The sequence below is a fragment of the Cupressus sempervirens genome, chromosome 1 (genome assembly GCF_028749045.1).
Source record: "Cupressus sempervirens isolate cs-2001-9-10 chromosome 1, ASM2874904v1, whole genome shotgun sequence".
Taxonomy (NCBI): domain Eukaryota; kingdom Viridiplantae; phylum Streptophyta; class Pinopsida; order Cupressales; family Cupressaceae; genus Cupressus; species Cupressus sempervirens.
Genome location: NC_143118.1, coordinates 167,710,004 through 167,727,532, shown reverse-complemented (window position 1 = coordinate 167,727,532; position 17,529 = coordinate 167,710,004). Strand labels below are relative to the sequence as shown.

The window sequence follows — 17,529 nt, the reverse complement described above, 5'->3', positions numbered from 1 at the left end:
TGACAAAATCGAACATCAGGATCACTGCCCTTTCCAAACATACGTCTGATCCATCTCAAACACCTTGAGATTGTAACCTTCACCTTAAAACGTTTTACTGATCTCTCATAAGCCATTTTATAATCTTCTCTTAGCAGGTTGGCTTAGAACAAAAACTTTTCTTCAACTTCACTAAACTTGGTCATGTTTATCAATGTAAACAATGTAGATTGTCAGCACATCAGGCACATACTCCCATATTATCCTGAGGCATCATTAAAGCTCAAACAAAGAAACAAATCCCTCATCCTTTACAAATTTTCTAGTAATTCTTGCCCTCTCGAGAACAATGCTAACCCCTTTTACCAAAATATTTGTAACTGCCTTGCGGATTACCAGAATCACAAACTCTTTGAATGGTAGACACATTGTTATGTCATTTCAACGTTCCAATCTGGGCGACCAAAGATCTTCTCATGTGTATTTACGCAAACTCAAACTCTGCAACTTTGTAACTCAATTATGTTGTCAAATAGTGAAATAACTAGTCTTCCTTTGAGGCACCATAAATCACTCAAATCATCATGTCAACATCTGAAACTTTGCATACATCATGTAGACAACCACTGTAACATCCCATGAGGTGCACAACTCATCTTTAGTAACATTTACATGCAACTCGTCTAAGTCAACCCATGTTACTAGTAAAACAACATAACAAAAATTCACACGTATAAATGAACATTCAAACTTGATGATTAACATATTTTCATCAATGATAGACATGTTGACATCACTAACAATAGATCCAGCTTACTAGCAATCTCCCCCTTGGCATTGATGACAACATCTGATGGGAAAAACAAGTAATGCAATTAGAAATCAAGAGTTCTAACAATCAGTATCTAAGATACATCACTATCTTTCAGGGTCTCGTTGACTCAATTCCAATACTGCTCTCCCTTGGATAACTCCCCTTGGGATCATGCTCTGATTGCATACTCTTCTCTCTATCAGTTTCTCCTCCTTGGAGGTATGTTCTTCTTTGCAAGTGAAAACAGTTTCTTATGTGGAAGTATGTGATTTTTATCTTCCTTCTCTTCAGCAACCCTTTAAATGCCTCCATCTGCTTCTTTCACCCACCTCTTTTCCTCTTTCTTGCTGACTTGTTTTTCACATGTGTTTCTCTCTCCCTTTGACATCAATGACAAAGGGTGTGGCATCAGCAGTTGCGCTTAACATGACCTATCTCATCAATGTTTGCTTCCTTTTCCTTCTTTGCTTCTGTTGTGTCAAACTCTACTATTTCACCTACCTCTTTTCCTCTTTCTTGATGACTTTTTTTTCACATATGTTTCTCTCCCCCTTTGACATCAATGACATGTATCATCATTACTTGCGCTCAGCTTGACCTATCTCCTCAATATCTGCTTCCTTTTCCTTCTCTACTTTTGTTGCTGTGTCAAGCTCTACATGTCTTCTTGAAATCTTCAAGCACATCCAACAACTGCTAAATCATATCTTCTCATGTTTTCTTCTCCAGTAGTTGTTGTCCAAACATTCATGCATAGCGTAGATGTCATGCACACTGCTTCTTGACCCATCATGCTGTTTACTCCCCTTGAGTAGCAATCCTCATATATCAATCTAGTCTGTAAGATATTTCTTTTAAGCTCACTGGATTAATGCAGACTCTTGCATCTTAGTTTAAATCGGAAGGGATGGTTACCTCTAACTTGCCTATGAGATACACAAAAGTATCCTGGGCAGTGGCTTTATAAAATTATCTGCAATTTGTTCCTTAGTGGGCACCTAAACTGGTCTTACTTCTGTCTTATTCACCTTGTCTTTTCTATACTTAGTTGATATGTGCTTTGTTTTAGCATCTTGAACTGGATTCTTGGTACTATGTATTGCACTAGAGTTGTCACAATAGATCACAATAGGTTCATCAAAGACAATTCCAATATCAAGTATCACTTCTCTCACCCACATGATTTGAGTAGAGTTACCTGCAGCAGCAATGTATTTTGCTTCTGCAGTAGACAAGGAGATTGAGTTTTGCTTCTTGCTCATCCGTGATACCAACCTGCTTCCCAAAAAGAATGTGCCACAACTTGTGCTTTTTTTGCCATCAACATCTCCTGCCTAATCAGTATCAGTATACTTTGCATTACTTTCAGAGTTTATTCCTAATATTCTATATTTTTTTTCCAGCTGATGTATATATATATATATATATATATATATATATATATAGTGACCTGAATTATCATCGCTGTTCAAGGGTATTTGAAATATCATTTATGCAGTTTGCTGCTACATGTGTGATAAAGTATAAGTTGTTTAATATATGTGAGCTTATTCATAAATTTTGAAAACTAAATACTGCTGTTTTCAGTAAATGTCTGCTGTATTTTGCCCTATGATATCTATGATTTGGTTCAATAACTTTGCATTACTTTCAGAGTTTATTCTTAATAAATATATTTTTTCCAGTTGATAATAACTCTAAAAATCATATATTGCTGCTCCATGTTAGAGTGGGATTTTCAATTTCATAGCTTAATTTTCATATTTAAAATCCTATAAATCAGAAAATAAAATAATTTACACACTTCCTAAAAATTCTGAACAGGGCAATCAAGTTAGGAAACAGACAAGTGGTAGGAAAATTAAGTTAGACAGGAACGATATGGATACCTAGTGTGCATGTACAGGGATATACTTCAAGGGGCAGGAAAACTACTCAATCACCAGCCAGCATTTGAAAAATAGCATAGGAAATAGCCATCAATCAATCTTCTTTAGCTTTGTAAGGGAAAATATTTTCTCAAAATATGAAGAATATGAAAAGAAAATTTTGGAAATCTTCATAACCTTTCATCGTCGAAGAATTTGCATATGTTGCAGAAATAGCGTGCCATGGAAAACCCTTCACAAGATGGAGTAGCACAGGTTGGTGCAACAGCCTGAATACGCAAACACCTCATGCACATCATATTCGTTGTTGCTTTCCTGCAATAATAGCTTATAAGATGAGTGACAATATTTTGATTATTGTTTTATAATAGAAACAAATCATAAGAAATTTAGTCCATGGAAGTCTAACCTGTCCATCAAGTGGTTGATGTTGCTGTCTTCATCATGACAGAGCCTACAAGTGAATAGCTGGCCACAACAAGCGGCGAGCAGTTTACAATTCCTCTTATAATGCTTGCAGCCAAAACAATTTTTCTCCTCATCTCTATATGATGGACATTGTCCGCATATGTCTTCTCCATTGCCCCGAGAAGATTCTTCTGTCTGAGGCAATTGCTGTTGTGCAGCTATCCAGCGACTAAAGGCATTAAATCATCCAGTTAGATTAATATTATTTTGATATTAATATCTGTGAAGTATATAAGATATCAACACGTTAAAGAATTAACCTGGTCATAAGGTTTTGCATAAGATATGCTTTTTTACGTGGATCCAATGAAGTATCTCTTGACACCTTTCTAATGGCTGACTCAAGTTCTTCCTGATTCATTCTGAAAATGTCCTTCCACCCAGGCTTGAATTTCTGGCTGCCTTGGTTGACCTGCTTTTGAACATCTTGCACCACAACTGTCCTCAAAATGTCTTGCCTATCTTCCTTTGAAAGAGCAACAGTATATGCAGAAGCTTTAATCTCCTCAATTGGCATAACATTAGAACTCTTCAATTCATCATCTTTAGAAGCATTTTCAAAAGAGAATTCATAATTTTCAGAGCTATCTGTTTCAGTCAAGCAATTCAACCTTCCTGAAATCTCCTCATTCGGATTAGAACCATCACAAACAATCTCAGATAGGTAATCTGCCACCATCTGCAATGATTCTGCAGTACCTGCAGGAGGTATAGTCTGCTCCCCTAATGCAGATTGAGTCTGGTTAGAAGACATTGGAGATCCTTTCCACCATTCATTCAGCCATTCATCAAACATTGTATTGCGTGTAGCATTTCTCAAAATATCCAACATCAAATTCTGTTCCTCTTGTGTAAGTGCTTCTGTCACCCATGGTAGCATTGTCTGGAGTAATTCAGCACCTGTAGTTCCAACTATTCGACCCACTATCTTATCTTGTTCAGCTACAGAAAAATGAGTGTCAAATAGTGGCCACAACTCAAGTTCTTCTCGGGATACATGAAGATCTAATGCTATTCGTAATGACTTGCACATGCCCCGCAACTTTGCAGAAAGAATTCCATATTTTGGTATCTGATCTCCAAAAGGGGAATTGCTGGCATCTGATTCCCTAGACAGGTTAGTCCAAGTCCTATCCTCATGCAACTCTGAAAGCTCAAGAAGAACAATAGAAATATCTTCAAAAAGCTTTTCCTCCTGCTTGTGGTCAATGGTGTAAGAATGACTGACATTATGAAGAGCCTCTTTTGCCTCTAAGGCTGGAAAAACGATTTCATCTTCGGCATTGCTGTGAGCTCGATACAAGCCCCACAGAAGATGAAAACGTCGATAAAAATTCTGAAGGAATGTTTCATCACAATTTGATATCCTAGCTGATTCAATATCCAGGTACTTGAGGTCCTTGCGGAGAGCCTTGTGAAACTGAAAAATATGAGCAATAGGTTTGGGTTCTTCACTAACATCTGAGGAACCAATATTAGCCGCCAAGTCAAATATACTAGAACTAAAAGATGTACTTGCTTCTGAATTGAAAGGAAAGTAATTCAAATTCCTTCCTGTTGATTGTGCAACTGTATGCAAATTCTTACTACTTTCACCCAATTCAGGAGGGCCATAAAGTTGCCTCAGAGAAGGGTTTTTGGGATGTGTAACCGAAGTTATTGAAGTATGTTGATCAGAAATGCAACATAGATGCTCTATTTTACAAGAGTGAGGTCGTTTTAAAGGCCTTTCAAGTGTTTCTCTTGAAATGTGTCCACAATTATCATGGCTTTGTGATTTTCTATTACAAACATTATAGTTATTGTTCATATCTAATACATTTTCATTTTTCTTCTCTGTGCAGCAACTCTTTGCACAATTTGGAGAAATACAAATAAATCTGAAGCCAGTATTTATCTTTCCTTTGCAAGCCCATTCAGAGAAAAGTGTAACTAAAGCCATATCAGCATCAGGAGCTGCATCACAAGTAACTAACAAGAATTATTTCCACTCTCTCATTAAAAATTAAAAAATATAAATGCAGTAGTTCTTTTACCCATTTAGTATTTTTCCTCATAAACTACATAACTTGTTGAGTTCCATGTATGCACGTACACTCAGGATAACATTCATTAAACATTTGAAAAGTTAACCTGCTTGGTGCATGTTCTGAAGAACTTCCTTCACCTCCTGTTCACTTAGAGTTGCAACAAGCCAAGGAAGGACACGCTTCAATAATTTTAATGGCATTATACGTAGGCTTTCATACAAAAGAATACGTTGCTCTTGAATACTACAATGCTCACGTGCAAGAGGAAGCACCTAAAAAAATAACCCATGCACATATTCCCACTAATGAACAATCATTCCATGTTTATTGTTGAGATATACGTATTTATTGCCCAGCAATCAACAAAAGTACTATGAAAAGCCAAGGAGCCTACCTCAAACTCCTCATCCAGAAAATGTTGTTGAATTGTCTCCATTATCAGGTCAACCTGTCCACAAAACTTACTGGAACTTTCACATGTATTCAAATCTTCTCCCACAATATTCATGCTTTCCACAAGCCTTCGAAATTCATTTATCTGTTTTTTTTCTCGTGTGTGGTCATCAATAAAAGACAAGCATCTTCTAACCTTCTGACCAATAGCTGGAAACAAAATTGTGTCTTCTGCAGCACTGGTCATAAGGTGTCAGTTTATTAAAATGTAACATATAAGAGGTCAACCTCAAATGGAAGAGTAAACAGAATACCTGTGACAGATGCAAACATCTGCAAAAAATTGCAGCCTGTCAATGAATGCAGGTAAATTTGAAATCTCCCCAGAATGATGCATCCTACGTGCCTCTTCAGTAATTTCTGTAAGCTCCATTTTAATGGCTTTATGCCAATGTATAATTTCATCGATTGGAGAAGTCAACAAATTGCTGGAAGCATTTATCGCAAGGTTGTGCTTGATAATTGAGGGCCTTGTGTCAATTTCTTCACTGTGTTTAACTACATCTGAACCATGTATAATTGGATTTTTTTGTGCTACCACTTGAATACACTCTGATTCCTCTAACCAGTATAATGTTTGTTTAGCTTTGAGTAAGATACTATCTTTGATGTCCACTCGTAGCGTCTTCTCTTGCATCCAGGTATACACAACCTTCATTGTCCATGAAATTGAAAACAGATGTCAAAGAAATAACTTGAAAGGGTGAATTCATTTTGTGCCTCTAAAGTAACTTGCAACAAAAAACAATACCTCTTGGAGCAGTTTGTCTTCAGGGACTATCCCATGCATATATTCTATCATGTACTTCTTTTCATCAATTGAAATTGAGGATAGAAGCCATGGAAGGAATTCTTCCATCAAATTCACTGGAATGTTGCACATGAATTGCCACACCAGTGAAGCCTGCTCTCTGAAGGAGAAGTGCTGTTTAAGTAATGGGAATATCTGCAACCAATCAAGTGATTTGCTAAGTGTAGGTGAGGCTTCAATGCTATACTATAAGCAATATTTTCAAAAGTATAAATTCCATGAACATCTACCCACGTTATTGATCATGGGAAAAGCATTCCAAATCAGAGGATCTATAGATGAGGATGGAGCCATCTATCTATCTATGGGCAGAAAAGGTTTTGGTGATCATCCATCATCCATCTATTCTCTAGAGTCTACATGATATGAAATCAGAGCTGAGAGAGTCCCTCTCTCTCTATATATATGGTGCATAATATTTGATAGACTAAGATTTTCTATTTCAGGGCCTCGCAAGGCCAAATGATGCAACTAAATGCAAAAGCAAAAGTCTACAATATCAGTCACTATCTTACCATTTTACATTTATTAAATTGTGTGCTGTAATGATTTTACAAAAACTTATCATAAAATTGAAAGAGATGAATATGGTAAAGGTTCTGAAGTGGCAAACCAATTTGAAGGGAAAACCAGTTTTTCAGGCTGAGATAAATGGATTAGTAAAAACAATTCAATGAGTAAAGTAGATTTTGCATAAATCATAGATTATCTGGATCAAGACTAAGTACAGCCATGTTTTGTTCAGTGAGATGTTACAAAATGTTAGGTTGACTTGTCACCGACTAGTAACAGATTTGAAATCCAGGTTACCATTACCTGCCCTATTCAAGGGGCTTCATTGATTGAAGTTCGGTCAAGGAACATGCAAGAGCCAATGTGCATTAAATAAGTGCATACCTGCTCCTCTTCTTTTGACATATGTTGACATAGAGAGGTCTGAATAGCCTCTGTACAACTCACAAGCTCTCGACATAACTCCAGTAACCCATTATCTTCATGTTCCAAAGCTGAATTTAGCAAACCAAACACATGGTCAAAAAGGTCGTGTTCCCCTATATGCTCAAGTGAGTAAGTTAGAGCAACATTCTTTACCCTCGTGTCAAGAGCAGGAAAGATGACCTGCTCACAATAAAAACCATCTGTTAGAAATTCAATCACATAACTGTACTAAGAGACTTTCAACTCAATCATATGCTTATGCTCTCAGAGTGATCAGAGTAGACATGCCTTTTCAAAACAAAGAACAAAATGGCCATATTAGAATGTCCATTGATATAGAAAAGTCAATTGTACTAGAGTAAATCACGCTAATTAAATTAGCCTAATTAAACTCCATTGAACACTAATATTTGGCATTTTTCATTTGCAATGTTTCTTTTGGATCCTAGTTTATCTGGCAATAATAAAATATACAAGTCTACAAAACTTAAATTTTCCAATTCTTATCAGCAAAATTACTGGGATAAGAAACCTTGATAGCAACCAAGAAGACTACCATGGATGATTTCAACATATCTATCATCATAGCTTTCTCACCAATGCTATCAAATTGTTTTCTAATCTTGATGACCATATTTATCTTGATTTACTTCCATTCTTGAACTTTGTAATTATGCCTTAGTTATTAGATCCTAGTCTTGCCACATTTATTGTGTCCCCTTCTTGAAGTAGGATTAAATAATAAACAATAATAATTAAATTTAAAATATGAAAAATAATATTGAAAATAATTAATAATAGTTAAGTTAAACAAAAGGTCAAAAGGCATGGATGGAAATTGTTTGTCTCACTCAAATGAGAGGTATAAAAGGGAGAGATGAGAACTTCATTTGACAAAAAAGGGAAGGAGGAAGTAAGAGTGGAGCATAAGAATTGAGGAGGTGTTAAGGGAAAGGAAAGAGAAGAAATTTATGTAAGTGATTTCTAAAAGGTGAAGGGTTGTGACTATTCGTAAGGGATGTGACTCTTTGATAGGGTTATGACTCTTTAAAGGGATTGTAATTATAAGGTTGTGACTCTTCGAAAGAGGGTCAACTATGACTGGTCATGACTCTTGCTACATCATACAAAGGCAAGAGTCCTGCAGTGGAATGGGCATGAGCTACATCATAAAAAGGCAAGGGCATAAGACATGTGGTGGAATGGACTATGCTACATCATACAAGGGCACTGTTTGTAAAGGATAGTCCATATGGAAGAGTTAATGTGAATCCATAATCATATAGGAAGATTATATTACACTAACAATATAGTCAATTTGCATACTTGTTCATTATTTGGTAATTGCAAGACCTAAATCAGGGTTTACCTTGTTAAAAGGAATTTTAATTGGTGAAGTTATATCTCTAACCATTTTACAATTCTCATTTTAATGGAATTTGTGATTCTAGGGGAACAAATAGTGCAATTCCAAAAAGGGAACATTACGAAAATGCTCATTATTTTGCACAAAGTACCCTTTTGTCAAACTTGGGCGTTGAGAAAATATGAAAAGGTGATAGCTAACAATACCTCCAAAATCCTAGAAACAATATTTGGTTAGGGAACTAGCATGGGTACATAAACAAATACCAAGGGATGGGGGTGAATCCTTGTGGAATATGGATTCTTATACAATATGTACAAGTTAACCCTTATTTGAATTATTTAAACACTAAAATTGAGGCAAAATGTGTTTAGTAGTAAACAAATGAAAGCGATTACAATGCGACTTCTCATTCCAAAGATAGACTTTCCTACTTCTAATATTTAAGTTGGTAATAGTCACATGTAATAAATAATTAGGAGTATACTAAGAATCCAAATATTCCTGGAAATGGGTTCATAAAGAGGTCAGAAAAAGGAGATATGTTTCCTGTAATATGGGTCACTGTTTTCTGCAAAATAATGATATTTTGGAAGGTGAATTTTAATAGGTTATTTTTCCTCAATACAGATGATACTTTTGATGAAAGCTCTTTATATTTCTTTCAAAAAGAATTAGACAGACATCAATCAGATGTTTCAGCTAAGAGATGCTCATAATGCAAGATGAATCACTACAAATGATATAGGTCGTCTCTTCTCAATGCATACTCAAAATGTTTATCATGGCAAACTCTCAATTTCTTCTTTCAAATGGCATTGATGCAACTTAAATTGGATTGTCATGCCTCACCATAGAGATGATATCAAGGATCAAGAAAACTGTCATATTTAAAGACTTCACAAATTCTTAAGTAACATGCTAGGCCAAAGATTATAAGACCAGACAGCAATCATGCATCAACTAATTAAGGATGATAATTACCTCCTAAGGGGAAGCAATTAAAATGTAGATATATATTACAAGCTGTGATTCTAATTGAAGGAGCAATGATTAGTATAAGGCAAGGAAACAACAATTAAATTATGCTAAACAGTGATTAGAGCACCAAAGTAGCAATCCTATTATCTTAGAAGGCAAACAACACAACAGAGCGGCAATTGAAATATAAATTGAAGGTGCAATTAAGTTAACAAACAAATGGCAACAATTTCATAAAGAGCAGCAACTCCCAAGGGTCATTTCTCTCCATAAGACATTAAGATATAGAATGGAAGATTACAATTGGAGAGAAGGCGTCAAGCAATCATTTCAAAAGAACATCAATCCTCACAACAGAGCAATCAATATCCAGCGATCCAAAAGATAGATCAAACCATTGAGCAATAGCTCCCATCCAAAAAAGCAGCAATCAGCATCAAAGAATGAAACAGCATCCAGTCAGATCAGTCTAAATTGCGGCAGCAGTCTGAAAGCATATTGCCTGAAATAATCTTATATTCTACATTTATAATAGTATGTAATAGTGGAATCAATAACTGTTGTGTCATAATGTTGAATGCATATTATAATTCATAAAATGCCCCTAGCAAGGGAAGAGGACAACCCAACAAAGATACAAGACAAAGGGTAAGAAAAATGACCCTTCCCAATTTTGATGGATCTGGAAACATCACGGCATGTTCATGGGTCCAAACGAGGGACACCTATCTTTCACATAGTCCCGTGATGGAGGACACCTATCTTTCACATAGTCCCGTGATGGAGGACACCATAAAATTTGCCATACTCCACTTAGAAGTTAGAAGGAACAGCCCACAATTGGTGGCATCGCGGTCTTATTACACAAGGCCACCAACACATAATCACATACAATGAATTCACTCAAAGGCTTTTCACAATATTTGATCAACGACACCCCAAATGGTACTTTAAAGAACTAACACAACTAAAACGTGGGACCTTAGAAAACCATGCCAAGCTATCGATCATACTACCAAAGGTTTCTCAAAGTAAACTCAATAGCCATTTGTAGAAGGGTTAGAAAAAAACAATTATAGGATTGGCAAGTTCCCTCGATCCTACAACACTTGAAGATGCCATCCAAAAAGCAACAAAGTTGGAAATCACATCATCAAAAGACAAACCCCACACTAAGAATTTTACATCAAACACACATACCAAATACCCCTATAAAGAAAACTGGCATAAACAAGAATTTCCTTCTAGGAATAGCCTAAAAGAGCTTTCAAAAGGAAAACCATGTTTCCATTGTAAAGAACTAGAGGAGCGTGGCATGTTTGTAATCAAGAAGACCTTAAAAGGCAACAAGAATACTAAGAAAGAAAGATGTGTGCTTCAAGTGTAAGGAAGAATGGAGGCCATGGCACATATGTCGAAAAGAAAGCCAAGGATGTAATATAGAGGCAATGTCTGATGAAGAAGCAAAAGGAATTCCAAGCAAGAAAGCAAGCCATGATGAAGAAGATCTCAAAAGCATACAATCAAAAGAAGCAAGGACGATAAAAAATGGAGCTTTGATGTGAAGGAGCAAAGCTTGTAGTTACTACACTCTAATATCCTCAGGACCTCAAGGCATAGAAACAATTTATCCAACCAATAAGAATTGATCTCATAGTGATATGTCAACTTGAAATCTCTTCATCGGACCCCTAAGGTTTCCCTAACAATTGAAGAGGAAACCTCGTCATCACATATATTTGTGTCATACTTCCAATCCTCATCTTAATATGTGGAAAAACTCATCTTAATTCACAAACATTGAGAAAGTGAGTATAACTCGCACTCAAATTAAACTAAAAAACATGTCTTAGATCAAATTTGCAATTTGTGATAATATCAGAGAAGCGCAGTAGAAGATTGATTATGAATTAGGGTCCCAAAAAGGTTAGAGGTCACATACATCAAACCTTTTCTATTGAAGTCAGTTGAACAACTCTTGCTATGATCAAACCATCATTGCTTGAGGACAAGCAATCTCGGGAAAGGCAGACTGCCATGCCCTGCCATAGAGATGATATCAAGGACCAATAATATTTTCTTACTTATAAGACTTTGCAATTTTTTGAAGTAACATGCTAGACCAAAGACTATAAGACCAGACAGAGATCATGCATCAATTAAGGACAATAATTACCAACACAGCAATTAAAATGCAGCAGTAAATTATAAGCTGTGATTCTAATTGAAGGAGCAATGATTGGTATAAGGTAAAGAAACAAAATTTTAAATTTTTCTAACCGGCGATCAAAGCACCAAAATGGCAATCTTATTATCTTAAAAGGCAAGAAATACTACAGCAGCAGCAATTGCAGTACCAATTAAAGGTATGATTGGTTGACAAACAAATGGCAGTGAGTATTTCTAAAGAGGCGCATCTATTTCCTAAAGAGCACCATCTCCCAAGGGCCATTTCTCTCCATAAGACATTAAGATATAAAACAGAAGATCATGATGGGAAAGAAGCCTTCAAGTAATCATTTTGAAGGAACATTGATCCTCATAAAAAAGCCAACAATATCCAGTGATCTAATAGATAGAGCGAACCATTGAGCAATACCTATCATTCAAGAGCGCAGCAACCAGCATCCAATGAGGGAAATGGCATCCAGTTAGATCAGTCTAAATTGCAACAGCAGACTGAAGTACATAACCTGCAATAATCTTATCGAAGAGCAGCTCACAATCTAATGTTGTCCTTGATCTAAGCTCTCAATCTACCACATTATTATAATCCACACTGAAAACTTGTTGATAAAGATGTGCCAAAGAAAGAACTCAAGGCATTCTTTCTGAGTGTCTGCATGACACACACACATTATGTATGAAACTTTAAAAAGTAGGCAATCTCTGAAGGCAGGAATCCATTGTTTTGTTGAATACACTTCTTGTGCTATATCCTTTTGACATTAATGAGGAAACAATTGTTTCAATACTTGCAAACAAGGTTGATACCAACATTGGTCAGTGTCATTACTTACTAACCTCGTTACTTATAGGACACACAAAACAAGCTCTTTGCACTTTGTCAATTTCATCTGTGAGGCAGTAGGGGTGATTGACTCCAGAGGAAATTGTACTAGTCAATATTGAGCAATCCCAAACACTACTATTAAGATCAGAACTTTTAAACACTGAAAGCCACCACATTAGCATTGTAAGATCTTGTACATTTTTCCAGAGTCCAGAGTTCTTAAAGAGTAAGTTGCCAAAACACACTATTAGGCTACCTAGTTATTGATTTGACTTCCATTAAATTTGACCTTGGTTTTTAAAAGTTCATTTTATGCTTTTTAAAATCCATTAGAGAATTTTCACGAGAGACTTTAAAAATATTCTTACAATCAAGACTGCCACAGTCTTTTGCCAAACACCCACATCGTTCAGCGTGATTTTCGTTGCAAGCAAAAACAGAAGAACCTGCTTGGACGTTGTCAATTTCATTCACAACTCACAGGCAGTAATTAAGTTTTTGCATACCGTAGTTTCAAAAACCGAATTTATCAAGGGAACACATTAATACCAATTTTAAATAAGAGAACTTCTAAGCCCTGGCATCCACCATGGTAGCACTGCCAATGAAAACATGCAAGATTTTACGGCTACTTCTCTATTAGCTTCCCCTCCATACATTCTTCAGATCAAAACGCTAGACAAACAGTGTTGGCCTGACACACGAATCATTCTAATGAACTTTGCCTTAAACCCAAATCAGTCTAATAAACTTCCACCTCGTACCAGATCACTCTTAAAGAACATTATTCTCACACCAAATCAGTCTCATGAGCATTGTCTCCACACTCAAATCATTCCTATGAACTTTGAGCTCGCACCCAAATTACTACTATGAACTTTGGCTTTGTAGGCAAATTGTTTATGAAATTCAATTGCAGATGCAGGATAGTAATGCAGAAACATATGGCATCATAAAGCTTAAACTAATATAGTAGTAATAAATTGAAGATTGCAGAGCACCCACCTCGTCCTCGGCGTTGCTGTGATGTTTGCAAATAAATCTGAGAAACTGATAATCTTTACGAAGTTTTTGAATTTGCTCATTCCCCAAGCTGCCATTCTGGAGTGCCAAGGCATCTTTAAGAAGCCCATTCAACTCATTACATATAGCCCTGTGAAAATACACAAACACCATAATTGGGCTGTTTTCATCCGTCGCATTACACACATTGCTTACAGCTGCCATATTGCCCAATTCTCTGCAGTCTTCCTACTCTCTGCGGAGCTTAAATTTTGCAGAGGCTACCCACATTTTCGAAACAGTAAGGTCGTCGCTTAAAAAACAACGAGCTCTCAAATTCGCCGCTGAAAACTAATATTAAAATAATAAAATCTGCTTACGTGGACCAAGCTATTGACATGGACTCACGCCGTTCGTATAAAGAATTAAATTTATGTCGCTTTCTCTCCATTAGAGACTTATCCAATTTTAGGCCGTATCCGCTAATCTTCTGTTTTAATTTTTTTTAAATACATTTCCCCTCCAATTTTATTCTATTTGTTTGAACTGACTTGAGTTACCCATGCCAACCGCTGCACAGCAGGGGGATTACACGCTCTCCCGGCATTTCAACACGAGCCAAGCACTCGACAATTATAATATAAAGTTGAAATTAAATATAATTATTAATTGTGCCCTCTAATTTGATTGTTTCCTACAATCTGAAATTAAATAACATCTTATATGCTTCTAGATTTTAGGTCTTTATAATTTAATTTTAAAATTGATCATTTTAACTATTAAATAATATTTTTTATATGATTATTTTGTGCCTAGTAAATTGAAGAGTAGCAATTTTTTTTTTAGCAAGTTAGATATATAAGCTTATGTATACTTAATCATAGTAAATGAGGAAGGGGTGCTAATATGTGTGGGGCCTAGTACATGAAGGATTTGATCAATACAAATCTACAAAGTCTTCAAATACTTGCATGTAAAAAACCTCTCACTGAAGAAAAAGACGAGAGAAGGCAAGGGTTTTGCTCTGAAAATTATGCAAATGTATTCTCGGAAATGAAAGAGATAATAAAAATTGCAAAAGATCAATCCTTATAGAAGGAGATCGAAACCCAAAAAGGGTAACCTAAAAAGTTACAAAGGGAACCTAAAAGGGAAAAGCTATTTAGTAATTACTAATTAATTATTAAATAGAGATGCAAAAGGTGCATAAAGTAAAATCTTAAAAAGGGAATAAAGCTAATTTAATAAATTAAATTAAATTAATGCTTTACTCTAACACCCCCCCTTAAGAGGAGCAACAATGCAGAAAGAGCAAGGAAACTACAATGCAAAGCTAAAAGTAAACTTGGGTCCCGGCAGCAAGGCCTGATGAGGTACCCAATCGCAACTAAATCTATATGAAACGGAGAAATAGAAAAAACCCAGTGGGAAAAACTCTACTCCAAAAAGAGATAGCAGTAAAAGAAGGAAGGACTCATCACTGAGACCCCCCAAGGACAACTCTCTTCACCCCAAGCATAGAACACAATTGAAAATACCGCATGGATGCAAAAGGTTTAGTGAAGATGTCCGCAACTTGCTCAGCAGTAGGAATGCACTCCAAGCTCAAGGTGTCATCTTGAATGAGATGCCTAATGAAGTGCATGTGAAGCTCAATGTGCTTGGTCCGCTGATGCTCAACAAGGTTGTGTGAAATGTATATAGCACTCTGACTGTCACACCATAGAAAGGTGGGACTATGAGGAGGAAATCCAAACTTTATCATCAACTGTCGAAGCCACAAAACCTCTTGACTAGCTAATATAGCTCCCCTCTATTCTGCCTCTATAGATGATAATGTGTGAGCATGTTGCTTCTTGCAAGACCATGTGATAGGACCAAAACCAAGACAAAATACAAAACCAGAAGTAGACTTGTGATCATCAATGTCACTAGCCCAATCTGAATCTATGAAACCAACAATGTGAGGATCCCCTGATGTGTAGTGAATGCCATAACATGTTGTACCTCTAGTATACCTTAAGATACATTTGGATGCTTACTAGTGACTCTCATGAGGATTATGGGAGAATCGAGAGACAAGTCCAACTGCAAAGGAAATATTTGGATGTGTGTGTGTCAAGTACAACAAACTACCCATAAGTTGGTTGTATAGAGTGGAATCCATTGTAGGAGTAGAGCAAGTGGTAGATAAAACAACACCTAACTGAAAAGGTGTGGGGGTAGGCTTGCAATCAAGCATGTCGAATCTCTGAAGCATATCAAGAGCATACTTCTGTTGGAGTATGGCTATCCCATCTGAAGACTGAACAACCTGTAGGCCCAAAAAATAGTGTAGAAGTCCAAGATCTATCATCTCAAACTGCTCTCTCAATGCTTGTTGAACACTCTGTATCATGGAGACTAAGCTCCATGTAATGATGAGGTCATCAACATAAAGCACAAGTATCAATAAGTCAGCCCCATGACACTGAATGTAAACTATAGGGTCGAAATGACACTGAGTAAATTGTGAAGCAAGCAAGAAGGAATCCATCTTCTCATACGAAGCCCTAGGAGCCTATTTCAAACCATATAAAGACCTCCAAAGCTGGCATGCCAATGAAGAGTCCTGCACAAAACCATGAGGCTACTCCATGTAGATCTCCTCATGAAGGTCTCCATGTAGATCTCCTCATGAAGGTCTCCATGCAGAAAAGCACTCTTCATGTCCATCTAAAAAATTGTCAATCCCTGTGAAGCTGTTAGAGAGAGTACAAGGCGAACAAAATTCATCTTGGCAACATGGGCAAAGGTCTCAAAGTAATCAATACCCTCAACCTATGAAAAACCCTTTATAACAAGACGTGTCTTGTACTTGTCAATAGAACCATCTGCAGCATACTTGGTACGGTACACCCAACGGCACCAAACCAACTTTCTTCCTTTCAAAAGAGGACAAAGATCCCATGTGTGGTTCTTCATCAAAGAAGAGTACTCCTCATCCATAGCCCTATCCCACTTTGAGTGTCCTATCGCTTGTGAAAAACTATGAGGATCATCTAAAATGGCATGACTGAAAAGACCACCACCTGCAGTCTGAGAATGAGTGTGATGAGCATCTATAAGATTGCCTGCCAAAGGTCCAATTGCATCAATAGTATCACAAGGCCACTTGGACACTCACAAAACATCTGATGGAGGTGGTGAAGGTAGATCAATAGCAAGATCTTCCTCAGAGGATGCATAATCCTGTAGAGGAGTAGAGGAAGTATTAGGTAGTGAAGAAGAAGGTGAAGATGGAGGATCCATTGGAGGATTATGCTCATCAAATTGAACATCTCGCTAAAACAAGACATCTTTGGAATCAGGATCAAACAACCTGTACGCTTTCACATCCTCACAGTAGCCAACAAAAATGAGTGGTTGGCTCTTCTTCTCCATGGCTTTCCACTGAGCATCTAGAATAAATGCCCAACCCTCACTACCAAAAATGCAGAAAGTAGAAACATCGGGCTTGACATGAGTCCAGGCCTCCTCAAGAGTCAAGTGTCGCAATGCCTTGTGAGGCACCCAATTATTAATATAGTTGGCACAATTGATAGCCTCATCCTAAAATGAAGAACTCATAGCATGAGACTGTATCAAACAATTGGCCATCTCCCGTAATGTCCTATTCTTTCTCTCTGCCACCCCATTCTGCTGAGGTTTATGGGGAATAGAGAACTGATGTTGTAGACCATGCTCAGTGCAAAAATCTTTGAAAGATTGATTCACATATTCCCCCCATTGTCAATGTGTATAC

General features: G+C 36.8%; 1 protein-coding gene across 1 annotated transcript in view; it reads right to left on the bottom strand.

Moving 5' to 3' along the window:
- The window catches only part of LOC149576674 (zinc finger protein BRUTUS-like), a 32,560-nt gene extending 18,461 nt beyond the window's left edge, over positions 1 to 14,099 (bottom strand). Inside the window, exons 1-9 of the mRNA XM_089818984.1 lie at positions 13,749 to 14,099; positions 7,342 to 7,563; positions 6,385 to 6,579; positions 5,888 to 6,285; positions 5,575 to 5,812; positions 5,284 to 5,452; positions 3,411 to 5,106; positions 3,092 to 3,319; positions 2,860 to 2,997 (exon numbers count right to left, since the gene is read on the bottom strand). Coding sequence (XP_089675110.1) covers positions 2,860 to 2,997; positions 3,092 to 3,319; positions 3,411 to 5,106; positions 5,284 to 5,452; positions 5,575 to 5,812; positions 5,888 to 6,285; positions 6,385 to 6,579; positions 7,342 to 7,563; positions 13,749 to 13,970 — 3,506 coding nt within the window. The 5' untranslated portion in view covers positions 13,971 to 14,099. The remainder of the gene's footprint in view (positions 1 to 2,859; positions 2,998 to 3,091; positions 3,320 to 3,410; positions 5,107 to 5,283; positions 5,453 to 5,574; positions 5,813 to 5,887; positions 6,286 to 6,384; positions 6,580 to 7,341; positions 7,564 to 13,748) is intronic.
- Positions 14,100 to 17,529: the final 3,430 nt, after the last annotated feature.